Source organism: Ochlerotatus camptorhynchus, unplaced genomic scaffold, assembly GCF_037179485.1.
Source record: "Ochlerotatus camptorhynchus isolate MF236.1 unplaced genomic scaffold, CSIRO-AGI_Acam_v1.1 ptg000265l, whole genome shotgun sequence".
In the NCBI taxonomy this organism is placed as follows: Eukaryota; Metazoa; Arthropoda; class Insecta; order Diptera; family Culicidae; genus Ochlerotatus; species Ochlerotatus camptorhynchus.
Genome location: NW_027040755.1, coordinates 2,280,380 through 2,307,915, shown reverse-complemented (window position 1 = coordinate 2,307,915; position 27,536 = coordinate 2,280,380). Strand labels below are relative to the sequence as shown.

Below are 27,536 nucleotides of genomic sequence, written 5' to 3'. Positions count from 1 at the left end.
TCGGAAAAGCTTCAACTCGGAAACAGCAGTAAATTATGCATTTCAGTAGACGCCACAGAGCAGTGGAGTCGGTATACATAACTACACATGTATTCTATTACGATTCTGCTGGCTACCCGTACGATCCGTTCGTACGTGCAGTGAGCGTACAATACCAATTTAAAATGTTGTGTACGTAAGCTGTTTCTGCTGGAAGAAGAGGGAAGGTAGCGTTGCATAAAAATGCAACATGTATAAAGGAGTAGCTGTTTTTATGACGGTTAATATATTTGGGAGATGAAAGTACGCTCACTGAATTGTTTGTAGAGCACAGGAACAACGCACAGAAATTATAAAATATGTAGAAAATGCAGTCACGTTGTCGGAGAAGGCTGAATTATTGAAAAAGTCAATTGATTTTTTTTTGAGAAATTATCAGGGCAAATCGTATTAATAAAATAAAACAAAGGTTACATCATTTATCTTAATCTTTTATTAACAACTCAAAGTTCCTTTTCGTGATATTGCTGAGCTTTTCAAATCCTGTCATGACTGATATAGCCATCGTATCATACCATAAGTATTTTCAAATGTACATATACTGCTGTTGCATAACAAATGTGGTACTCCAGGGAGCTTCCATTATTTATAAATGATGATGATTCCCAACATTTTGCTTGAATACCATTTATAGATAGTGAAATAAAGAACCCGTTATGATATGGATTATAACATTTTTTTTATTCACCTGTTTGAACTGTCGATATCGAGACTTAATTTCATCAAGAAAGGAATTTTGGAGAACAAAATCATTCAAAACATTTACATCACAATAATTTGATTTTTTTTTTTCTGTTATTAATGATGCTGCTAGAACAGTTTAATTATCCATACATATCTGAGAGACTTGCACAGTATTTTTCGCAGTTATTTTCAGAGTCTTTTGATTTATAATTTAAGCGAGGCGAATAGGAGATATTTCATTTATTTATCACTCACTTAATATTAAAAATTACACTCAGCTATTATTACAGATATTAGTATTCGGATTAAATAGACTATTGATTCAATCTTAAATTTTGATGGAACAATGTAGAAAGAAGATGTTGCGATGAGATATTTGCTATTTTGTGGGTAGGTCAGCTGTAAAACTGAACCAATATTCTTCTATTGTTTTGATGACAACACGGATGTTGTGGTTTATTCAGAATTCGCCAAGGAATATTCAATCTGTGGAAGCATATTTTTTTCGTTTTTCTTTATATTGTGTATCACCATATCATCATCGTACGTAGCCGTCTTGATCTCTCGTATAATTATCTTAACCAATAAGAAAAAATTTCAACAATAATATAAAATAAATAATACTTTCAATTTTCATGTACACTACTTCGTGGCTATAATAATCGTAATAAAGAAAACAATAATTATTTTAAAATGACATACGGCTATCGGCGGTAATTTCATAACAAAAGCAACGGATGCCTCTAATTGTTCAAAATTTGTTCATCAGGAAATTAACTATGTTAAATAAATTCTTTTTCTTCACAAAAACAGTCTAACATGAACAGTGTAATCCTTATCGTAATATGTTTACGCCAAAGACAATATTCTACAATTAAAACTAGCAGTGCCTAACTCAACTATCTACCAAATTTGGTAAAATTCGATTGATAAAATAAAATCCTCGTAACTGCACGGAAAACAAAATTTATATACAATTTATCACAACGTTTTCAAACTAAAACTTTTGTTTTGTAATAATCGTGGGTGTATTTTCATGTAATAATAGATTTTAAGTATAGATGCTCCGTTAGGCTTCGGAGTCACGTACTTTTCGTTAATTACGGAAGACTTTCGCTTTCATTACATTGCATGCTATTCAGACTTTAAAAAGTTTAAAAATTTTAATATTGAATTATCTGACTAACAATAGCTATAATGATAACAATTGTAGTAAAACACAACGTACATAATAGTTCAAATAGTTTAAAGGTCGGTGTACATGTTTGTCAAATGATAGTTTCATACATCACCAGCTATCTTTACGGTGCTCAGTAAATCTATATACGATATTGACATTACTACGCTATTTGTACAGTAATGTACTTGGCGCTTTTTCGAAAATGACAATACCGCACAGTTAACACTATAATAAACGACAGAAGAACTATACACGACAGTAAAGAAATCCAAAATTTAATTTCTATGCCACCGTATGAATTTCTTGGATGAGTACCTTTCCGAATGATGTTTTCGTTGGTAGAGGTGTCAGTAGTAGATTTGACTTCTGGATACGGCACTGTTGTTCCATTTGGTGGTGCCCTGGCACACTGGCAGAGATCACAATTGGCCTGTCGTTGGTAGCCGTATTTACAAATGATGTTACAGTATCGGACATCTCTACAAAAGTTTGATTCATCGTCATCACAAACAGGACAGCACTCGCCAGGAATTTGTTTGTATTTTAGACAGTTTGGCATCTTACACATCGCTAGTAGACATTTTGCTCTACCGAATTCACATAGACATTCTGTGCATTCGTCAGCAAGCCATTTTTCGCCATGTTTGCGAAATTTACCATCATGCATGCAATAGCTATCTTTACAGGGAACGCAGCAATTACCAGGGACTCCAAATTGCTCGGTGGGATTGGTTGTATTTGCAGGTATTTTGTTTACTGGACATTCCTGGTCACAATAATTGGGCTTGCAAACGCATTCGTATTGTGGACAACAGTGTAGAAGAAGCATTTCATCATCGGTAATACTACGTTTACGGCTGTGATGATCATAAGCTCCAGGAATTATTTTTATCGTTTCTCGTTGCCGTCCTCCATAGACGAGAGCACGCTTCCTTCGGATGGTATCTTTAACATTACTGTTAAGTTGATGATAATGATGAGAATGATGTTTTGTGACTAGCTTCAAACTGCTATCATCTGGGCAAATTTCTGGTTTGGGACACGCTACGTCTTTGCATTCGGCACTATCTGTAATGTAAAGTTATAAATAAAACAACGTTAGTATATGTTTTGAGTTTTGAAAAATTCGAATATTAAAATTTGAATTTATGCATGAATCATTTCATACATCAAAAGATTAGCTGAGCACCTTAGTTTAATTATCTTTTTTTTAGACCTCAGATAGCCTAATCAGTAAAAGCACGGTGAGCCGGAGGCGGCGAGTTCAATTCCCTGTTGAGGAATTATTTTTTTCGACTTTCAAGAACGCATACGAATAGCATTGTCACACAATATACAATTGGCTTCTTTAGGGGTATTTAGGTAATTTCATATTCGTAATCTACATGTCAAGTTGAACCGAAATCTAAGATTTCATTAATTTTGGAGCACTGGAACTATTTTAAATAAGTGCGATTACATTAGCAAAAATCGCCATCTTAGCATCCTTCGCTGTCAATTTGTTAGTTTTGTGTCAAATAGTGAAGTAGTTATTTTGCTTTAAATATTGATTTAAAATCGAGATGGAAGTAAATGAGATCGAAAAAAATATCGTTGTGCTCAGAAAACGGAGCCATTTCAGATGAATCGATATATTTTTCAAAATTAAAGAACCCTATTTTATGCATTAGTTTTGGCAAAGAAAGCTCTCTGTGGATACAACAATCAATTCTAAAGTAACGAACTCACTACTTGACTAGCCCATTGGTCTCAAGTACATCTATGAGTGTACCCCATTCTCGTACTAGAATATGTCAAAGTTTGTGTTTGTTTTGATTCACCTTTATAATTTGACAAAGTAAATGAGTGGTTCGTTAATTTTCTTATCGAAAGGGGCTTCAGTTAGCTTGGGACCGAAGGTATGGTACTTCCTGAGCCAAAAGATTGAGCATGTTTCTTCGGGACTCCCTGGTCTTAGTGTTAGTATATGGAAGCGTTAAGAGTCCAGAAGAACAAGTTATATTTTTCTTAGTTATTCAAGGTTATGCCAGGTAGTTTGGACAAAGATTTTTTTTATATCTTTATTAAGGAGACTTTCAGCCCTGGGCTGGTTCGTCTCCTTCCAAGATTGTGCCCCGATGTTGCATACATCTTTATGTCTTTTGATACAACTACTATCCAAAACCTGTATGAGCTATAATTGCTCCGGATAGAATGTTGCAGGAAGGAACACTCAAGATTGATAAAACCCACAAATGGTCACTATCATGACTGATTTTACAAGGTCATTTGAGGATTCTATCAACCTTGTCCTTGAGTAACTGGACAACTACACGGCCGATGAGAGTAACTTAGAATTGAATCGAATTGAGTGAGTCTACTCCTAAACTGAGTAAAGTATTCATCGATTTTCGTGCAATTCGAGTCGAAACCCGACTTTTTTTTAAATCTTTATTAAGGACATTTTCAGCCACCGGTTATTTCATCTCCGATAAATTGGAAACGATGAGGAAACAGTAACGTTTTATCATTACTAACTTATAGCTAATTCAAACATTTATTGTAAATGCTAAATTCATGCAACAATTAAATTTGCTGAAGAGACTAACCCTAAAAAAATACCCTACATGCTCCTCCACTTAAAATATGTTAAAGTTCACTTGCAGTACACAACATCAGGAAACATAATTAAAACATTCGCACAACGGAAAAACAAAACCCCCTAAGTTCATTAGTATTCTGAATTTTTAATGACTCTGTTACCCACCCTCGAGGAATGTGATGGGTTTCCCAACTTCCTTTATTGTCATTCCACTTTTGGCTCACCTCACCGAGGAGAGTAGGTAAGTGTAATTTAGCTCTACGAGACGACACATGAAAGGCTCATGACAGAGGAGCTAACCAAAGCAGCAGAGACACCGTATGCAAACAGAGGGTTAACGAAATTCATGAAACTCTAAAATGCATTATTGTGCAAAACATGTCTCGTTGCAGACCGTCTATGTTCCAATCAAGCTCATTGTAAGCATGGTCCTGTAAAACATCCTTTGAGCCTGCATATTATAAATTTGATTATCTCGTTCAAATGAAGACTTATACATAACATATTTTTAACATTGAGCTGTTCATTAACTAAGAAGACAGTTTTTTTTTATTCTTGACCCCCCCCCCCCCACGCCACAATGCGCAAACAATTGTCCATACAAAATTTTCAAAATGTGTATAGGCCGAAGATAATTGCCCGAACCCCCCCCCCCACCCATAACGTTGTCTACGTAGTAAATGAACAGCCCCTTAGCTCAACTGTGGAAGTGCTCAAAAGAACACTAAATTGAAAGACGGAGTAAGTTCAAGTAGGGACGTAATAAAGCCAAGGAAGACGAAATTTTAAACTTACAATACCTTTATTTATTTATGAAAGCTGTATACTTTTTGTCGAATCCATATTATATTATGTAATATAACATTATGTAACTGCAATATAATAACTTTGATTTCTTCAAGTACATTTGCTGATAAAATCGATTCATATGTGTGTTTGAAAAAAGGAGTCATCATAATTTATCAATTATTCATCAATGGGACTCCCACTTAATTTGCCGGGCATGACACAGCGAACGCGTGCTGCAGCCTCACATATTTGTCTCTCCAGATCGAAATATAGTCCGTATCCACATTGTCCTTCAATCAGCTGTCCGAAATAACACGTCAGGTAGCCCTGGCAAGACCACGGATGGGGATAAAATACACCTACGTTTGCACCATTCGCACAGTCAATATCCTCCATCATAACAGGAGAAGAATTTACTCCTGCTAGTACGAGAATCAGCAGAATTAATTGGAACATTGCAGTTGTCTAACTTTTTCCCGATCTGATGTATTTGAATTCCAAAAACAGACTACTTAATATATTCATGCTCTTGTCTGATATAAGTGAACACATCTCCACTGATAATTTGATGATAACGTTTCAAGTGATAAACAGAATCGAATACGTGTACAGCTTACAACCGAATGAAATCAAAAATGAATCATAGCTTCCAATATTGATTATTAGTCCATCCAGTCACAAGATACATGGTTCTAGGAAAATGATTTTCAGCAAACAAATTATTGCTGGCCTACCATTTCATTTTAGATACAAAGCTACGGAACTCTAAACGTTCGTTTACCATTTTCAGAGAGAACCACGGAACAGAGTAAGTTACTTGAATTTGAATTTTATTACATAAGTGATGCGCAAACATTAAATGTCTGCTTTCGGCTAATTCTCGGGATATGTAAGATTTGTTTACCATTATGCACTGAATACCGGATGGTTAGTTAATGTATTTTTTATTATTAAATATAACGTGAGTCTGCTTTGTGCTTCGGTTGAGAGAGGTTGTGCCGTTCCTCCGTGGCGTGTTATTTTGCTGGTTTAGGCAGATTAGTCCCGTGCGCGATAATTTAATCTGATTGAATTAGTTTTTGCAATCGTTTTGTTCTGGAATTAATGATGCAATGGTGTTTTGTGTGCTCTCACATTGTTTTTTGTTATCCGGCATATGACCTCAATCACGCCTGATCTATTGTTCGGTTGGTGCGATGAGCCAGGCTTTGGTTCAAGTTTCGGTGTGATCGAACAAGAATAGTTACCGCAAACATGTTCTATCATGTTATGTTAGATTACCAAATTTGGTGATAAAAGTGCCAGCCAAGCAACAATGTAAATTATATGGAAGAAAAGTTAATCATACCTTATTATTGTGTGGCTGTTAGAGGTTATTTATTTTCCATCTGGTTTGTTTCGATTTAAGTACTTGATAATAAAATAAATGTGTGCTATCGATTTTTTATGTTACCCTGTACGACCTCGATGGCACGTAATCAACCAAACAACTGGCTCGTGATGAAGCAGGCTTTAGTTCGTGCGAGTGTGGCTTATGTTTGCACGGGAGTGTTGTGAAAACAAAACCTGAATTTATTCATCTATAGTGAGATCTTACCCTTCTAACGTATTTTATTACTGGAAAAAATGTTCAAGTCTGGACAGAGAAGAAAAGGAAAATTATTTCTGATAAGTGGAGTTTCGTCTAAATTTTCATGTGATACGTACGACCAATACCATTTTTGGCGCTCGAATTGGCAACAAATGGTCATATTCTTAATTTATGATGTGATTTAGTTTACCTCAGGTTCTGGCCACTTTCCCTGCCAATAAAATACCAGCCAGAAATATTTTTATAAAATTCTCATGGGAATTGATGTGGTTCTGGAAAATCAACATGACCGTCGAAGATCGTATTCATTAGGTGGTGTTATGTGATATAAGGGGCTCGGTGGCCTTAAAGTGAACGTTTTTGTTTACTGAGCAGAAAATCATGGGTTTAATCTTCATAGTCAAGATTCACCCTTCATATTGAAGATTCATTAGTCACCTTCCTTCGTAACATGAACGCATCACTTTAATGCAGAATACGTTTGCCAAAACAAACCCTGCTGCAAACCCAACCCTTTTATCAAACATTCCAGTGATTTTTCGTGTAAGTGCAGAGGATTTCTCAACTTCCAACAATGCGAGTATCACGTGAATACATTCGTACCTATTTCCTAATTATATCGACGCGGCTGGCTCAGAGGGCGGAGAAAACAAAATACAATTCGGCAGCAAAGATTTGTACCTAAATTATCTTGCAACCCTTGCTAGAAGCTAGCATTTCACATGAATTTTACTTTTGATTCGATTTAACTGCAAATTGGGGGGGTTAGAAGGAAAGGGGTGTAAGTGACTTTGATCGATTCTCTTTTGATAGCCACAGCTTTAAAAACAGATTTTGCACTATTTCTGCCACATAGTTTGATAAAGGAGTTTCTCATCTAGTATCCAGAACGGCACACGAATCAAAGAATGTGTTTGCAGCTGAATTGTTAACGAAAGAGAAAGTCGATGAAGAGAATCGATCAAAGTCACTTACACCCCTTTCCTTCTAACCCCCTCAATTGAGTGCATCGCAATATTTTGCAAATTTCTGGTGTCAATTATCAATTAGAATATTGTTTCAATAGAATTAGAATATTGTTTTGATTCCAAAAACTAGTTGAATTTAGGAAGCACACGAAACATAAAGGTGATTGAATTTCTGTTCGATTACAATACTCTCAAATTTAATGTAGTAAGAATAGGAAATCTTCGGAAACATTGTAATGGGAATGTTCGATTGGCTCAGATATTGACATTTGGCTCAAAACATTCTCTCCGCCCATCTCTCCCTCTGAGTATTTCTAGTTTCCACTATCTTTGGAATAAAGCCAATTGTTCGATTTAGGAGTCCATATGAAACTTTTATGCTTCATACCTTACTAGAAAACCACTTGACATTATACGAAAAAATGTAACCATAATCCGGGAGCATATTAATCACCGAGGTAAAATTGAGCCTTTTGTTTTCAGCTGCCCCGTAGAAAATTTTCGGAAGTAGATAACAAGAGAAATGTCTAATGACTCTAATGACCGTTTTGATAAGTTTTTCTCTTCAAACAATATATTTTACTTTAATGGCGTTCAATAGCAATCATTGAAACAAACGATTAAAGGACTGTTATTATTAGCATGAGAGACGTTTTTTGACTAAACTTAGTATCACTGCATTCGAAGTATTTAAAATATTACGAATAAAAAGTTTTCCGTGTCAAGAAATTACTGGTTATTCTTCAAATTTATAATGCTAAATTGCCTACAGTTAGGCGCAACTCAGTACATATTTAAAAAAATCTATTTTGGCATTTGTTAAAAATACACTTCGCTCAAGGATACTTACGTCTGATGCGGATTCAGGGAACCCAAATTCATACACTGGGAAGCTAGGGTTGATCAATTTCACCACATATCGACAATTTTAAATTTGAGATTTCAAAAATTTCCTAAAAATAATCAAAACATCCAATATGATAAGTAATCATACAGAACGATAGAGTCCTCATAACTACTGCTTTTAATACCATTAGCTGGTCAATGTTATTTTTTGTAGACATTTATTTCGGTATTTACGTAAAAACAATGATCAATTTGCCCCGGTTTACGGTTCGCAGAGTAGTGAATTACCTGTCGAGGCTTCAGTCGGAACCATCAGTTTCAGCATACAGATGAATATGATTAATTTCATTTCTTCGGCACTGTAGTATGCTGGAAGTCACTTTGTAGATCACGAACTCATTGGATGAAATGCTCTAGTTATAGCAGTTGCAGCTGTTCACACACTATGTTCACGGTACAGTTGAAAATGTTCGATGGGATTGATACTATTGTTCATTTTATTTTCATCATTGAACATCAGATATTTCATCATATGTGCCTATAAGTCTAATTCATTGGATTTGATTGTAGCTAATTATTGTAATAAAACCACACATTTTATAAAAATATACACTTTGTGGATTATGAGCAACTTGACTTCTTCGGAATTAGGTTATTGTTTGGGAGTAAAAAAGAAACGTCCAGTGATTTGGGCATATTATTTAAAAAAAATACACAAATAGAATTATAAATACATAACAAAGAGACACTATACTACATCACAAACTGTCGTTTGTCTTCTCGGAGACCGGGCTGAAAACTTAAATAAAATAAAATATAATTTGAATCAGTTAATACAAAGTCAAGCATTCTTGAACCAGAAGTATGAAAAGTGAATGAAAAAAAAAACGAACCGCTAAAATAATGTGATTCATTGTCTATTGATTAGCTAAATCTAAAACTTCCCATTGCAGCTAAATTAAATAAATCAATGTGCTTTAATTCCGATTCTGGGTCAAGTCCTACGTCACATCTTCTTGCATACCTTTGCATCTTGCTCATAACAGTTCACATTTAACTCAATGAGTAAGCAAGGGCTTCGACAGGGCATTTCAACCAATTTGGGCGTACTATATCAGTTCAATGTTGTCTACACTCAGGCTCAGTATTTAACGTTCTGCAGAAACACATTCTTTCGTCGAGATTAACGTATTTCAACTGATTCTTTCACCTTGTTAGGTGTCGATCGTCGATGCCATTGCTTACCCTACCAAGTAACTGCTGCACTACTGCCACTTGATGAGTTAAACAATTGTATCATACGGGTCTATATGAACGTTGCGCTTCGAGAGCTGTTTACGTCGACAAACGAAGTACAACGAGCTTACGGTGCACTATGTGAATGCTTCGTTTGTGATTTACTTTTCATGTTTTGCTACCGTTTGTAAATTGCGGAATAAAAATAACTGAGTCAAAATGAAGAAAACCTAATTTATATGCCATAAATCCTCATTTGATCATTTCCATTGTGGTCATTATTCTATTGCTCACATTAAGTCGGATGTAATACATTTATCATTCGTGGAGCTACACTTCCAGATTACGACCAAACAACACCAACCCCGAAGAAGTCGAAATATACACTCGATACACATCAGTCACACTTTTTTGTTCATTTCCAAGATATGAAGCTTCTGGGTATACAATAACAAATACGTTTGATTGGAAAAAATGTACACATCAAGGTTTACGTTCTAGGCTTCCCGTTGCCATAGAGTGATTTCACGAATCTGCTCATATTTAAAGAGTTGACATAACCGCCTCGAGCATCGGAATGAGAAAACAAGCATAGGATTTCATCGCGTTCAGCAGACGAATATTTTCAATACTATGGCAGTACACGAATGACGATTATTCATTTACTTGGCATCCGTATCGAGGAATTTATTTTCGCATCTGTTGATCTTCAATGAGGAAAGCTATTGTACCGAACGGTTGATCAGCTCATTTCAAATCGATAGCAGTAATTGCTCCGGAATGCGGTGTTATGTCGCTTGAGTCAATTTTTTGTTTATGAACAGGGAAACGTAAAAACAAACAAGCACACACAGCGATCGTTTAACCAGATATGCAATACTACTTTCGCGGACGTATGGTTATCAATTCTAATAACATCTGCAAACGATATGCTCACGAATAATTTGTATTTGCTGTGTATTTGAGCGTATATTACAGAAACACTGACGATATATAATTTCAATCTTGCAAAACTGTAATTACTAGTTCACTTGGTTGATTTTTTATAAATCTGGTCTTCACAGTACAATCCGACTTACTAAAGCGATAATATGAAACTAAAGAGCCCTGCTATAAGTCAACCAGTCTGACGCCAACTGTCGTCTGCACTATACACATATGGTAATGGTAATCCTTAATACAGCAACGCTGCGCACTTAATTATATCACACTTACAAGATGTACGCTGTGTGTATATTGAAAAAAAGGGAACTGTGGTAGTTATAAGGGTAAATTTATATCTCACATCGTCATAGTGATCATCGTTTATATCGTCATATTTGACCAACACTAAGATACTTCACGTGCTTAGGTCATCGCTTTGCTTGCAAAAACAACCAATGTTTACAATTCCATTATGGTGTGGAGTTGGACTTTTACGTGCGGAACATCCGCATAAGTTGGTGTAGGTGCTCAACTACCTATAGATACTTATACGAAAGTATGAGAAAATAAGTCACTGTATGTTGTTGATCCTATACGAACAAGATAATGCAGTTCTAGATCATCGCAATGTCTTCCAATTACAAATACGATAAATGCGTATCTATTCAGATCACGAAATGTACCTTACATTCTTTGAGTGATTGTAAAACAAATTAAAACTTTGTACTCACCTGTGCTGATTCCTTTTTCTTCTTTTCTTCCTGCGCTGCAAAAGTTTCTGGGAAGTAAACAATTATCAAAGTTTATTTATGTATGCTCAGAAAACGATTATTTTGTTTTCGTGATGGCCTTTTAAGCATCAGGAAATATCGGTCAAGGTTTACAAGGTCATTGTTTTGACGATGTGCTGTGGAGCATTTAAAATTTATATTTTATCAAACATATCTTTAAAACTAGTTGATACTGTCTTCCACATTTGTATTGTTTATGTAATAACTTTTGCGAAAACTTTCCGGATTTTTTTCGTAATTCTACCAGCTAAGTTTTTTAAGATTAACAAAGATTTGTAAATTCCTTTATGAATATACATTATGTACATCAAACCTTAGAGTTGACGGAATACCCTATGAAGAACTTTTGGAATGCGTTGGGTGATTTCCTTTTTTTTAATTATCCAAAAACTTAGTGAAAAATATCAGGATATATTATAATGGTAATCAAGGATTTGACTAAAATTGAAGTTCCGTTTACTCAAAATCACAAAACTGAAGGTCATTAAGTAATATTTTCTTAATTTTTCCTCAAACTGCTGCGTGATTATGAGGAAAATCTAGGAAAATTTACTGCGTGTTTTCAAATTTGAGTAAACTAGATCAAAAAATAAGTCGAATTCAACGGCCGTGCAGGTGTTTTAAGGAACAGCCTTCAACTCGATATATGGTGATGAACTAGCCTTGATAGCCTTGATAGCCAACTTGATAGAAAAGCTGGTGCACGGGATACTCACTATGCCCCACCTGTTCACTATTCCCCTCTTACCCCTATCGTAGAAAAAAACTGTTTTAGTAAAATGATAAGGAAATTATCTCAGTAATCGATGGAAAATATAAACTGAAACATGTTACACAGGAAAAAATTTACGGTGGAGGAAATACACTCAATTTTTGATCATCTTTTTTCGATTTTTTCCACATTTAGAATGAGTACAGAAATTCTAAAACACATTTTTTTCTTAGATTTTGTTTTATTTTTTTGTGTGCATAAGGCACTAAATTTGGGTGCAATTTGAGATCACACGATCCGGTAAAAATGAATTGAGTGTGCACAGAGTCCGTTTCTCATCATACTTCCTAATTTCAAGATCAAAAATCTTAAGCTTCACGAGGTTTATACCAACACCAAGATCTGTAAATTTGTGACATTGATTTCTTCTTCGCCAGTTTTGATTTCAGCACATTCACAAAACCCTTAATAGCGTTAATGTCCCTAATGTCGCCCTATGTGTCCCTAATATTGGTCCTATGCATACATTTGAAAGAAAATCATTTACAATGGTCTACAAAATATTGAAGAACGGGAGATTTATCGATGGGCCCAAGCTTTACATCGGTATTAGAGCCATATTCCATAATTTGAGTTGTGAAAGTGTTATGAGAAAAAGGACGCTACAAGGAATGTATTATAGACGCTTTACCACATATTTAGGTTATTCGTGTCTTGTCCGGGATTGAAATATAAACTCGTGACTTTCTGCATAAGAGGCATGGATAATAACCACTAGCCGGGCCCGTCCCCTAAAAATATGCTGAATACTTTGCAATACCTAGGGGAATTTACGTATTCTCGGCAACCTAAGCAGCGACCTTCTTTCTATAGCCTTTTTCTCTAAGGAACGCACACATATGCAGTATTGGTTTGTTTACAATCTTTTGCTGCCAGCTGCTCTAACAATTTCAGTCGAAAGAATTGTCAAAAACTGTTTTGAAACGCTTTTACAAAGCTCCAATCTTCTCTAGTGAGAGCGAGTATTGTCGGCAACCAGTTTTTCTTCGGCAACCGTTCCATTTAAACTGCATGTAAATCTGCTGTTCTATTATCGGCAACTCGAAATCAGCTACAATTTGTAGTGCGTGTGTTGCATTTCAAGAAAACCTTGCTAGATTGCTTTTTCTCAATGGTAAAAATATAGTCAAATTGAAGCTGAAAGCATAAAGAATCGTTTGCATGCATTCAGCGAACTGTTTTCGTAAGAAAATCCAGTGAAAATAGTGTTTCAATTTGTGATGCCGAAAATAGTCTGTCATGCCGAAGCCGTCATTTCCCCTATTAGGATTTTTTTTTAGATTGCCCAGCTTTGGTGATTTTAACACAAATACATTTCGATGCGTGATACATGAAAACGGCGTATGTAAGGGAAAAGTGAACCACGAGCTGGCGTAACTTTATGGTGAGCCCAGTATCTTGAAAGTCGCAAAAGCTGGAAGGGTACAATGGGTGGGTAAGAATGCCGGACAACAATCCCGCACAAATAGTATTTGCCGGCCGACACAAAACACAAGGGAGCGCGAGGTGGTTGGAACAAGTGGCGCAAGATCCAGGAAGTGTGGGACGCTCGATAAACATTGTACTGCAGGTGAAATCCTGAGGGACGTTGGACCAGGCAAAGTAAAAAAGTAAGAAACAAATACCTACAAGCCTGAAGTCAGGATATTCTCCCTTTGCTTTGTCACAGGCATTGAGGGTCAAAGATAGTAATTATGGTAAGGTTGGTAAGTTACTGTGTACACACTTAGTTTTATCTACCGAGCTCGGCTGTGCAAATCTCGGCAAAAAAAAAGTTTCACTGAGATCTCAGCAAACATTTCATTTGTTTGCTGAGATTCAGCTAATCATTATCCGAGACTCAGCAATCAAATGTCACTTTTGCTGAGATCTCAGTGAAACTGTTTTTTGCCGAGATTTGCTCAGCTGAACTCGGTAGAAAAAAAACTAAATGACATTGTGTAGAAATGGGCAGGTTGAAAATGAATGTGATTTTTTTAAATTTGGAACAAACAAAAAGTTAAAATAATAATTATGGTAGTTTAAATTGAGCGTAAAATTATTTCCTGTTGCCAAAATATCAAAAAAAAATCATAATATAATTAGGGTTCCACACCACTAAGTCGTACGTAACTTCTGCTTTGGTGCATTTAAAACCGAACTGCTAGGTGGAAGTGTCTAGCCTCTGAACCTCTCGAGTTATTGAATTTAAAAAGCTTCATCCCAGGTTAGGTAAACAGATTTCTTATTGTAAATTCCACGGCTAATCAAATAGAAATCGTTGCAACAATCATCACAACAGTAATTCCTTATACGACAACGGACGAAATATTGTAATCAATTAGCACAACTTCCACTGTGAAATGGGACGAAGTAATACATACCGTAGGCAACCCTGGGAGGAACAGTATAGTCCTCATCGAATTCTAGCTCTGACTTCACTAAATTTGCAACGTTCAGTTGACATTCCTGTAGAAAATGATTATTTTCACTCGAGCTATTCAGTAAGCAATGACTAATAACCTACCTGCATATTTCTGAAATCCCATTTAGTGATAGATCTAGATTTACACAGTTGCATTTTGTTCCAGCATTTACATTTTCTGTTTACTATTTCGCAGCCGGAATCCACTACGATTGTCTCGGTACAATTTTTGAAATGGTCCACATCGGTCTCGTTATGACCCGGAATATCTGAAATATTTTTTTAACAGGCCATTTACTGGATGTGGATATTTGGGAGGTTAATTTTGGAAGAAAAAAAACTTGCAAACCGAGCAATTAGATTCATTTACAGAAAAAAATGAGACTGTGGAAAAATTATTGACAATTAATGAAAGTGTAGGGGACGTGTAAAAGGTTTTATGTTTGTATGGAGATTATGGGGAAATTAATATGGATGATTTTTTTTAAATTTCACTCTAATCGTTCTAGCTTTGGTTCGAGCTGCCCTTTTGGTAATTGTGGTTGCTACGATAATATTTTAACATTCAGTTGATTTGATACACCGCACTGCCTTTCGATTTTTCCCGAAAGGGTCTTGCACAAAGTTGCACGCAGCCTTTCCTTTTCTCAAAAAACGACAGCGCCTAATGAAAGGTTGCAACACAGACAAACAGACATAACACTCGCAACTTGTTCATGGAACAAGCATTTAACGGTAAATTTTTAAAGTATCGTACTTGGTAGTACCGCTACCTGTGGCGCGCATAGTCAACTCCCATGCGTTTGACGTTTTTACACTATCGGCATCTATTTTGCGTACTACCGTATGCGTATAGTGTACTCAACAGATGGCAGTAATGTTTTAGCGACGATGTTTTACAGTGAGAAATATTCAATGTATTACGTCTGTTTGTCTTTGGTTGCAATGTTATTCCCCATAAATATTGAGTAAACTGGGAGTGAAAAGCTCGGCGCGTCGTTTGGCTAGAACAAAGGCCGCGTGAAATTTTGGGGAAATACCCCAATACTGTTTATTGTAACGAAATTGTACCTCTAGATCATAAATTAGAACAATTATAGTGAAATTTTAAATTGTTCCATAGTAATCCCCGTATGAACTCAAACACTTTTTAACGACCCGTAATCTATTTTAACATTTTTGCACAGGCTTATATTCACGAGTTATGATAAAAAAACTGGGAGGTGGCTGAAATGATCGCATTTTTTTTCCAAAATGAAGCGCCCTAATGTAATATTTATAAAAAAAAACTCTTTGAATTTAAGGATACCACTATGCAAATAATTTTGCAGAGTGAGTAGAATCAATTGTATAATGTCATTAAAAAACATCAAATAATAAATAAATATAATCATTAAATAAAAAAATAAAAAATAAATTTAAAAATAAAATTAAATTGAATAAATACAATTTAACTGTAGGATTCGTTGTCAAGAAATTTAAATGACCAATGTGAACCAATAATGAAATAAGAGTTTACAGAATTACATTTAGAGATTTGAAGGGAAAACATGCTCAAAATAAATTACGTAGAAATGAAACAATTACCTAAACATATTCCTGAACCACCGACTGGTATTTTTGATACACAGCTTAATGGTGGCTCACAGGTACCGGAGAAGCCACCTGGACCACCACATGCTTCTCCGAATGTACGAGCGCATACTTTACAGCACCTGGAAAACGAGACATAAAATTGTGGGGTAAGAATGTGCATTTATGTTTACTTACATTTATAGTATAACTAAATCTTTGCTGTTCGTAAAAGTTTTTTAGTGATGGCATACACCTTTTGGCATTGAGTCATTTGAACTATTGTTTTAATTTGGAACCAATTACAGATGAATCTAGATTTGCTTTAATTTTGGCAATCTTACCATGTAGTATTCGTTTTTAGCAAAAAATAAATTTCCTAAAAGTATTCTAAAATTGTACTTGGGGGGTTTTCTCTGATGTAGCCATGAAATTTCGTCCTCAACTTTTTAGCATTTCTTTGTAGAATACTATGAAATATATATCCTGAAAAAAATAACATTCACTCTACAATATTTTTTGAATTCGCTATACATCTTTTATGTTTCATGTAAGTGCCAAGGTGAACCAGCCGATTGCTAAAAGCCTTGTTATAAAGTAATGAAAAAAAAAACGAGTTAGGTTTTCATGGTCTTAAAATTACTTTGGATTAATTCTTAGAATTTTATTGAAATCATCCTTAGAAATTTTCAGTGTCATACAGGGGACAATTACACCTGCTGCGTATAGTCACAACTTTATGTCTACTAGCTCGTTATAGAGCGCTATTAGCTATAACCCACTAATATTAATGAAGACCCCTCTAGAATTCATACTACAATTACTTATTTTTCTTACTTGATGTTCACTAATTGCCTAATTGAGAAGTTCGTAAAATAAATTTAGCCACCCGAAGAATTTTTCCTTAGTTACGTCAAACCAAAGTACAAATGAATGTCATGACTACTGCGATGGCATTTTTCTATGTTGTTCTATAACTTGATAATTCTATAACTCGATGATCTCTTCAATATCTAGCTGTAGAGAGTTTACTGTTTTTGGATTTCAGTCCTTCTACAATCCATCGGGATTTTCATCATCAACAATAAAAATTTCAAACACTAATTTTTCTTTATTACAAACCAACACATTTATCCTCCTTGGCATTGGCATTGATACTTTGTTAATTGGAAAAAATATAATCATTCGGCAAAATTGTTCCATTGTAGATCGTAGTTATTGCTTGATTAGTTTCTTCAAAATTCTACTTTCATTTGAAACAATTTGAGCACGCCTCATCAAAAACAACTACAACAATATTGCCGGCAAAGAACTTTGAAAATTAAAATTACTATCAAGAATATTATTGGACTTTAGTCCTGCGTGAAGCACATTCCAAAATTTTGATATCTCCACTGAAAATAAAATAATATACAACGAAATCGCTCGTTTGTTCTACGAATCCATTCGTTGTTATGTGTAACGAAATAGATTCGTACATTTGATGAAGCTAGTTTCGTTGAAAATGCTACAATCCTAATAATTTTGTTTCGTATTGAGTACGAAACATACATATACTCAAAAAAATGCGTGCATTGTACGAAAATAAATAAAACGGAAATTTCGTTGATAAAATAAATTGTGATTCTGGTTATCGCGATTTTAGTTTTATTTAAAAAATGAATTAAATTAATAATGTTAGCCCTCCACAATAATTGATGTGAAAAAAAAACAAGCTAATACCAACGGATCCATGGGAATCAATTCACTAAGGAGGCAGCCAGCCTCCATTCCCTTTCGCGAAGCACCTGTTATAAAGTATGTTATTTATTGAAATCCCATCTCCAACGTCAACTTGACGATTTAGCAACAACATAAAGTATTCCTACAAACAAAACTAAACGCATCACGGTCATCAGCAGGAGGAGCACAAATATGAACGGACACTAGAAGACGAAAAGAGCAGTAGTTTGCAGGTCCGTACGAAATTCAGTTCGAGTATTGAACGAATAAGGCAATATTAGCATTTCGTCCGATGACAGGCAATTGGCGTTGACGGCGGCTCTGTAGCTCTTTACTCCAATGATAAATCCATAAACAAACGTCAGACTGTGCGTGAAACATGGCGGACTTCGTACTATCCTTTCACTCCATTGAAAATTCCCATTAAAAACTGTCAATCTTTGCCAGAAGAGACGATTTTTCGCCGGTGCCATCAACGCCAATACGAATACTTCGTAAAATCTACGAAAAATATTTTAGGTATATCTACGAAACCCATACTTACGGAACGAGCGGAATAGAATTTACGAAAAAATGTTTTCAGTGTCGATTTATAAACCATGTTCCGGAAAAATTCATTAAATTAGGACAGTTTCCAGCTCTTCATCATTTTACACCTTGCTGCTGAAAATCTCATTCATAAAGTTAACCTAACCTCACGTACACCTTGCCAAAAATGGTATGTATAGTTGGTATATTTAGAAATTATTATCAGAAGCAACATTACAGAGGACGCTACCTATCTATTTGCAAAGACATAGTCAGCTACTTATACTTACTCTTCTTATTATTCTTTACTTTGTTTGAAACGGTATTTGACAGCTTCTGTTGTGGTCCGGTAGCTTTCTAAACAGAGGGGAGCAAATTTTTTACCCTAAGAATTCCCTTCCAATTGATACTACAATTCTCTTTAAACTCTCTGTAATTCTGATAAGAAGTTAATTAAATTACTCTCCAACTCTAATGGACTTGCAGTGTTCAATAGTGTATTTTATATAGAATTATAAAATACACTATTGAAATCTGCAAGTCCATTAGAATGGTCCTGAAATCTCAGAACTATTAATAGTCAGAATTGTATTGAAAATCTCCTGCAATTTCCTGAGAAGTTTCGCCCAATATTATTTCCGAAAATTTGACAACAACAAATCTATGAACATTTCCTTCGTGATTTTTTGAAATACTCTTCCAAGTTTGCTTTAAACACTTCTTGGAATTCCTTTGAAACTTTCCTTAGAATTGTCTAAGAATGCCTATTGAACTATCCCTAGAATGATTCATAGAATTGTCTCCAGAAATTCCTTGAAACTCTCCTCAAAATTTCATTCCTCCCCAGAATTTATTTAAAGCTCTATTCAGATTTCGTTTCTTTTAAATTTCTTAATATACCCTCAGCACAGACAAACAGACATAACACATTGAATATTTCTCACTGTAAAACATCGTCGTTAAAATATTACCGCCATCTGTTGAGTACATTGTGGTGGGTAGTACGCTGAACAGATGGCGGTAGTGTGGAAACGTCAAACGCAAGGGAATTGACTATGCGCGCCACAGGTGGCGGTACTACCAACTACGATACTTTTAAATTGACCGATAAATGCTTATTCGATGAAGATCTTGCGAGTGTTATGTCTGTTTGTCTGTGCCCTCAGCATCTGATATATATTTGTTTAATTATTCTTTATAAATTTTCATCAGAAGACCATACACATCTTCTAAAAATATGCATGGAATAACAATCAAAATTTTCTTTAGAATATTGAAAAGTCCAAGATTCAGTATCTATCCAAACATCAGTATCTAAATATTACTTATTCTAATTTCAAAATTCAATCACTCACTTAAATGTAAATATTTAAATATTCCGTATTTCAATTTCAAAATTCAATCCCTCACATTCCACATTTCAATCTTAGGAACCATTCAGTTCAATTACTTTCGATAGGTGGTAGGGTTAATGTTCCTAATTTCGGCTAAATTAAGTGTCCCTAATATTGGGCCCATACACAAATTTCAAAGGAAAGCATTTTTTGAAAAAAAAAATCACCAGCAACCAAAAATATCTATGTGAATTGTACATATGACGTATTATTCTACGAAAAATTGAAGAATCTGATATTTTTATCCATGGGCCCACTCTTTGGATCCATAGCGCTTTGCATAAAAAGTCTGTAATGTGATCTTCAGAAGGTTATTTTAAATAATTTTGAATTTTTTTCTCTGCTTTAGACATAAATCCACTGCGACCTATTATTTGATCTATTGTGGTGTACCCAGTGTCTTTTGTTTAGTGCATGTCGTATTACTCCATCACTTTTAAGAAATGAAGAAGTAATCGGTTTTGATACAGTTGCCATTCTTGCCTTTATCGCAAGGATCCGACTCTAATTGTAAGGTCCCGGTCTTTAAACCCTCCGGAGCGTTGGCACACCCTCAAAAGGCGCACCCCTTTGTCAGTCAAAAACGGATTCCTTCGCAACAAAATCAAGCAATAACACCGATAATGACCATGCATCAGAATCCTAGTCTTAACCACTTCAAACTAAATAGAGAACAGTGAATAAAAGATTAGGTATCACGTAGATGAAAAATAACTTGCTCATTTTCCCCCCAAGACCATCCCCGAGACATCCCCGAGACCAAGCCGAGTCTTGTCACTATGAACAAGGCATAAAAAGTAAAAAGGACTAAGATGTGTTTCTTTGATTACAAAAACAACCCTGTTCCCCTAGTTTTAAGTAGTTCGGACTAGGCATCGATGGTAGATCTTAATTCCAGTAACGCACAACGAAAATGTAATCTACTGGCCATTTTTAATTTAAATGTAAGCTAAATTCGAAAAAACTTTGTTTCTTAAAATGTACTGCACCTCGAAAAAACATCGCGTGAAGGATTTAAACGAAAATACTAATTCGGGAAAACTTACTTGTACGATACCGATGTGCGGTATAAGAGGTGAGGAGAAAGGAAACTAGTGGACTCTTTCGTTCTCGCGTCTTCTTATGCAACAACAGACGTGATGTCACGTCTGCTGTTGCATAAGAACACCGTCAGAATGAAAGAGTCCACTAATTTCCTTTCTCCTCACCTCTTTTACCGCACATCGGTACGATACAGCCCATTGTAAGTGTTGCCATTACATTTGTTGTATGAAACGTATACAGAGGATGTATGAAAGCCACTCCTACATTTGAAGTTCATTCCATTTGTTTTGCGTGATTTTTTAATTCTTTTTTTAGATTAAAAGAAATATTTGGGTTGTTTTCCATGTAGGGACAGGAAGAGTTTATGGCCAGCCACTCAGAATATTTTTAAACCCGGAAAATTTGAAATTTTGAATTCGAAACTACTTTCTGAATTTATTGATTTCTTAAATTTGTAACAATCTTGTAGTTCACCAAATTTTAAAATTTCTAAAATTACCAACACATTTTTTTTCCTTTGGTTTGTTTTTTCCGTCGATCTTGTTTTCCGTGCTGAGCACCAATGCTACCGAGGTGCCAGGAAGGCAGCTCCCCCACCTGGACCCTACCTATCGACCCATAAACTCATGAACCGGGGACCAACGGCTTTACTTCCCATCCGAAGGAAGGCGTGATCAGAGATGTTATGCCGCAGAACATTCCGGCGGCGCCGACTGGGATTGAACCCAGGCCTTCTGGGGTGAGAGGTAATCACGCTTACCACTACATCACCGGCGCCCCAACACATTTGAAGGTTCTGAAAATTTGATTTGTTATTGAATTTTTGCGTTTGAATACCGTGGTTGAGAAGCATGCAAGTAGATGCTATGCTAAAAAATAATGCAAAAGGGTTAAAATATACTTTAAGGTTTTGGTTTAATTGCTTATTTAAAGTTTTATTATTTTTTGAATAAATTTTTTATATCCCCTTGCCAAATTCGAATGATGTGTGATAAAAGTAAAAGTATAAATTTGCTCCGGCCTAATTAAAAAAAAAACAAGCACAATTAAAAGTCGGAATGACCCCTTCTTCTTCTTCTTCTTCTTCTTATTGCATATTAGCTTATTGCGTGCTCTCAACATAGGCTGTGTTCCATTTGGTGAATTTTCACTTAGATTTGACAGATGGAAAATTTTCAAATAAACCTACTATTCCAGCAGACTTATTTCTGACAGACAAGGAATCAACTTTGGCAGCCGCTTTCTTGAAAATCGGCCGATCAACAACAGAGGGATTTTCGAACATCTTAATTTATTTTCGAGGTGTCAAATTTAAGTGAAAAATTTCGAAATTGAACAGTGTTCTAGATACATTTCCACAGTTATTAAATGAGAGTCAGCATCATTTTGGTGGAGTGCTACAAGTGGAAGCAAACCAGAGGAATACGAAAAATTGTGAGAGCGGATTCGATGACCAGACAACAGCAGGAATAGAACACGGTGGAGAACATAGGGTAAAGTGGGGTAATACGCGCCCCGGTGTAATATGACCAACAGCGTTTTTTCCAATACTATTAAAAGAATAATTGAAATAGTTTTCCTGATGATAGTTCAGCAGCTCTTCTAGTGATTCTGGGTGAAAACCTATTAAATCTGTTTTTAAAAACACGTGAATAAGCGCTTACCGCACCTTACCCTATGGACTCATAGTCTTATACCGCATATCTAGATCTGGATTATTAGAAAGCAGGGAGAGGTCAACGTCCACCTGACACAATTCCTATCCGGTCATGGTTGCTTCAGGAACTATCTGTATCGTTTCGAACATGTATGGTCACCCGCATTAATTCATTGAATAATTTATTTTTATTTTTGCTTTTAGATTTTAAACTTCGAACGGCGCCGGTGGTGTAGTGGTAAGCGTGATTACCTCTCACCCCAGCAAGCCTGGGTTCAATCCCAGTCGGCGCCGCCGGCATGTTCTGAGGCATAACATCTCTGATCACGCCTTCCTTCGGATGGGAAGTAAAGCCGTTGGTCCCCGGTTCATGAGTTGATGGGTCGATAGGTAGGGTCCAGGTGTGGGAGCTGCCTTCCTGGCACGTCGGTAGCATTGGTGCTCAGCACGGAAAACAAGATCGACGGAAAAAACAAACCAAAGGAAAAAAAAAAAAAAAGATTTTAAATTAGTTTACATTATTCTCTTTTTGGGGCATTTTTAAATTTAAAATGTTGAAGAAACACCGGAACACGTAGTCTTTAGCTGCCCAAGATTTGAGACAGTGCGAAAGGAGTTGCCTACACTGAAACAAGGACCATAGTTAGAAATACTATTTTGCAGAAAACACTTATTCTCAATATAACCATGCTTATTACCGCTAGATATACTATGAATTCAGTATAGTTGATAATGAATGTCAATAAATTTACTATGATTCTGGCAAAACTACTATGCTTGGTCAAAATGCATAGTAATTTTGATAGAAATAATGGTAAAATTAAATGAAATTGTTTTCTACACAAATCTATTGGTGAGGGTATTTAATTTAAACCAGCAATATAGTATTTTTACCAATGGATTTTGTTTCAGTGTACTGTTAGCCTGCACGGAAAATAGTGTACAAGGAATTTGTTGTAACGAATGCCATCAGCAGGACTTTTATACAAATACTAACAGAGCTGCACTGCCAGTAGGGTTAACTACCCCATTTCCAGCCTATTAAGCACAACCCGCACTTAGTCTTTCTTAATCCAGCGCAGTTTAGCACCAAACGGAATGTTATTATTACTGATGGCTTTCAAATTGATTTACCCTTCCGTATGTACCGTAAGATTTGATAAAGAGAAACCAATCGTTGAGATATTGTCAAAAGTCTAACACTGCTTCTTGACGCCAAACTCGGCCTACGGATTCTAAACTCGGCCTAACGCATTGAAACGCCATTGAAACGCCAATGAATTCACTTCGGCCTATCTGATGAAGTTAAAAATTGATTCGGTCGAAGCGCTTCTTTTGTTTTTGGGAATAATGGGTGCAAACCTTCATATCACGCGTTCTCATAGACTTTGTTCCGTAGCTTATTAACTAAAGTATTGTACCAAACGCATAATTGACTTATTAACTCTGAAATCATGGATTTATTTGAAGTTTGCTGCTCGATAGGCCCAAAATGGGCGATTAGGCCGAAGTAGTTCTCTACCCTACTCGCATATCAGTTCCATTAGGAGAATCGACATATTTAGAAAATGATGATTAAAGGTATTTGTATGAGTTGTTGTTTTTCAGCTACATCTAGTCGTAAAACCCAGACTAATCGTTAACATTCCCAACTAACATTTTCTGAATATGTAAATGCTTTATCAATTTCGTTTTTACAGTCTCCTGCTGATTGAAACACTATACGATATGCGGCAACTTTTACACAACTTCTATACATGCAAATCTGGCGAACTTAGGCAACTAGTTTTGGTCACAGACTGCTATTAATCCCATATTCTTTAACGCTTGTACTCAGCCGATATCTAGCTATTTTTTTTATAATTACTTTATTTGTACAGGCTCAATTGAATTTAACATTACAGAGCCGAGTTATCCTTTCCGTTATACATTATTACTGTCTTAAATTTAAAGTTAAAGGAACTGGACCGAGTACTCGCGGTTGTCTCGAGGTTAGTGGAGATTTACAATTTTTTTGATGGGATAAGGGAAGAAGGAGGTTTGAAATGTGGTTTACGATACAACTATTTAATTAATCCTAAAGCATGAAATTATTTCTATTCATCTTGAAAACAAACATTGAAAAAAAAACCCCACACGTACAAAATACAAACTAAACACAAGGTTAATCAAACTTACAATCTAAGGTTAATATCCTTAAAGTAAACATATTTTAGCTATTTAGCTACATACGAAAAGTAGAAAGGCGCTTATTCAACCTTTTCTCAACTACTAAATAATCACTATACAGCTTTATAATTTATTTTATTAAGAACGTATGTTATCGCCGGATTTACTTAATGGTAATGGTAATCGGAGGAAAAATTAAAAATACACTACATTTTTAAGATACAAACATATAATTCAGTATTACACAGCAAAAAAAGTTGTTGAATATTACATCGAAACTGCTGCAACCAGGTTAATCTATTCGGTTGTGTAATAACACATTGTACGATGTACATCGATTTTGCGAACAAAATTACATCCATTGATGTAATATTGTATCTCATTTTTGCTATTACATCATTATTTCATACATCAACTTGAATTACGTTGATCGATATAACATTTTTTTTTTGCTGTGTACAATTCATAAATCTTGAAAATTTTCCGATTATGTACCATTTTAAAAATCTGTATGGAATTTTGAATATCTGTATTTAATCTGTATCTTGTATCATGTCTGCATTGACTTCGATCATCAATTACCAATACTTTACAATGTACACGAAAAGTTGGAATGAGACTGTTATGCCAAAAAGGATTACTACACATTTAATACCCCGTTCACATTACAGCCTATATCACGTAATATAGGCTGTCTTGCAATGAGCACTCATACATAGGATTTCCAGTGAAAACTAGATGTATGAGTGCTCATTGCAAGACAGCGTATATCACGTGATATACGCTGTAATGTGAATGGGGTATAAGTCTATTTGAACGCCTGTTGAATCATGATATATCAAAACCACATGCTCACCACTCTTATACTAGTATATGAAAAAATAAACCGTTGTTCCGGCTGACAATTTGTTCATATTTAAATATGTGTGTTGGCTTTTCAACCTCGACAAAATAAAAAAAACTGCTCTGATTTTTTGTAAGACAAAAAAAAACAAAATAGCGGTATTTTGATTTTGTCGAGACTGAAAAACCATTCCCAGTCAAACCGTACCAAACACATGTTTATTTAAGGAGTATATAAAAGGAATTATTGAAATATTTACCTGCACGGATCCCATACGATGAACCCTTTTCCAGGACAATCTTCTGGTCTGATTATGTCACATTCATTTGGATTACACACACACTTAAGCGCAAAAGCTCTCACATCAAGAACCAATAAGAAATATATCATAAACTTCACTTTAGTATCAAAATTTGATATGTTGCTTAATTTGCTTTTGATGATTCGTAGTTTCGTTGGAATAAAATCCATTTTATCAAGATTCTACTGATATCGTTTCGTTCAACAGAGTAAACAAAAAATTTCTGAGTTGATCATTACTACGGTTATTCATGGTACTGTCATACTGATTCAAAATATTTTCTACCAATTCCTTATGTTACACTGAATATCAGCAAACTATGCAGTTACAATTCACTATTGAATTCCATATGTATCCGTTATCATTGCTCACATAAGTGTAATGCGTCTAATGTTGTCACTACCTGCAAAGGAGTTAAAAAGCAGAACGTTACTAAATGGGATAAGAACAATATCTTTAAGTTAGCCAATTTATTGAAATTGTCAACAATCGTGGGTCTTAAATAATAGTAGGATTTAATACTATGATAACAGCATATACAAATTAATGTCCTATTGCTTAAAAATTCTTACGAAAATAACCACCCTAAAAAATGAACGTGTCACTCGTGCCAATTCACTGTGAAAAAATGATACCAATCGGAAGCTGCAAACGATGTGCCTCTACCGGTGTAGAAAGATCAACCGGAGGTGATACGAAGATACAACATACGAAACTCTTCATATGAAGCGTATATATGGATTCTGTTTCAACCCTACCATCTAACCAACAGGCTCAGATATGTGTTGAAAACTGTACTTCCGGTTTGGCATTATGGAAAAACATCACAGCAAATATATAGAACACAAAAAAATACTACATTCATGATGAATTTTCGATATGGCTAGTCCACAGAAAAGAAGAAATCTTTTTTCGAACCAATAATGATAATATTATAAACCAAAACTAAACCAGCCGAATCGTAAATATGTATTCCACTCTGTATATGCCAAAATCGAGCTAATGAAATCAATAGAAGTACATTATATAAAACTTACCACAAGCGAACGTAGCGTGTTTACAGTTTGTAATCCATTACCAACTAGAGTAATACCCTTCAAAGTTGTATTCATTAATCATGTTTCTCTGTCAATCTCGAACACACTCACTTGTTTTTTAGATGGAAAATTTTCCCAAATATTATTTCACCATAAAAAAAATAATCAATACATCAAAAACAACAGTGATTATTTTGCACTTGTTCCAAAATTCGTCAAATGTCAACGCACAGCTTGAACTCATCATAGACTTCTATGATGGTTTAAACAAATCGAATGATTCTATATGAACCACTCTGCTTCGTACTCATTATACTTTTCTATTACCCGAAACAATATTTCACTCGTCTTTTCGTCTTGACGCGTTTTATATAATCAACTCGTAGATAAAATCCATCAACAATTAATTGGCTTCAGCTTTCATCGACAACGATCCAAGTTAAAATGAATCAAAAAAGCGATA

The 27,536-nt window shown here is 35.3% G+C and overlaps 1 protein-coding gene across 7 annotated transcripts; it reads right to left on the bottom strand.

The window, feature by feature from the left end:
* Nucleotides 1–449: 449 nt before the first annotated feature.
* cmpy (crimpy) lies at nt 450–27,536 on the bottom strand. Of its 7 annotated transcripts, XM_065227038.1 has the most exons (7): nt 27,074–27,536; nt 25,995–26,439; nt 16,393–16,520; nt 14,908–15,074; nt 14,765–14,849; nt 11,570–11,616; nt 2,795–2,971 (listed from the first exon to the last, which is right to left on the bottom strand). In XM_065227038.1, exons 2-7 carry the CDS (start codon nt 26,204–26,206, stop codon nt 2,948–2,950), a joined length of 663 nt encoding a protein of 220 aa, XP_065083110.1. In that variant the 5' UTR covers nt 26,207–26,439; nt 27,074–27,536; the 3' UTR covers nt 2,795–2,947. The 7 variants fall into 7 exon arrangements, with proteins under 7 accessions (XP_065083108.1, XP_065083106.1, XP_065083105.1 ...); XM_065227036.1 differs by lacking the exons at nt 11,570–11,616; nt 14,765–14,849; nt 14,908–15,074; ... (1 more) ...; nt 25,995–26,439; nt 27,074–27,536 and adding exons at nt 8,967–9,216; nt 10,994–11,070 and having other exon boundaries at nt 450–2,971; XM_065227034.1 differs by lacking the exons at nt 11,570–11,616; nt 14,765–14,849; nt 14,908–15,074; ... (1 more) ...; nt 25,995–26,439; nt 27,074–27,536 and adding exons at nt 8,967–9,224; nt 10,938–11,044 and having other exon boundaries at nt 450–2,971.

Excerpts from the sequence above, each read along its gene's own strand:
- cmpy (XM_065227036.1), bottom strand. The coding sequence starts at position 9,027 with ATGAAATTAATCATATTCATCTGTATGCTGAAACTGATGGTTCCGACT. Across the intron at positions 2,972-8,966 it reads TCCGACTGAAGCCTCGACAG|ATAGTGCCGAATGCAAAGAC; the intron begins GTAATTCACTAC and ends TTTACATTACAG.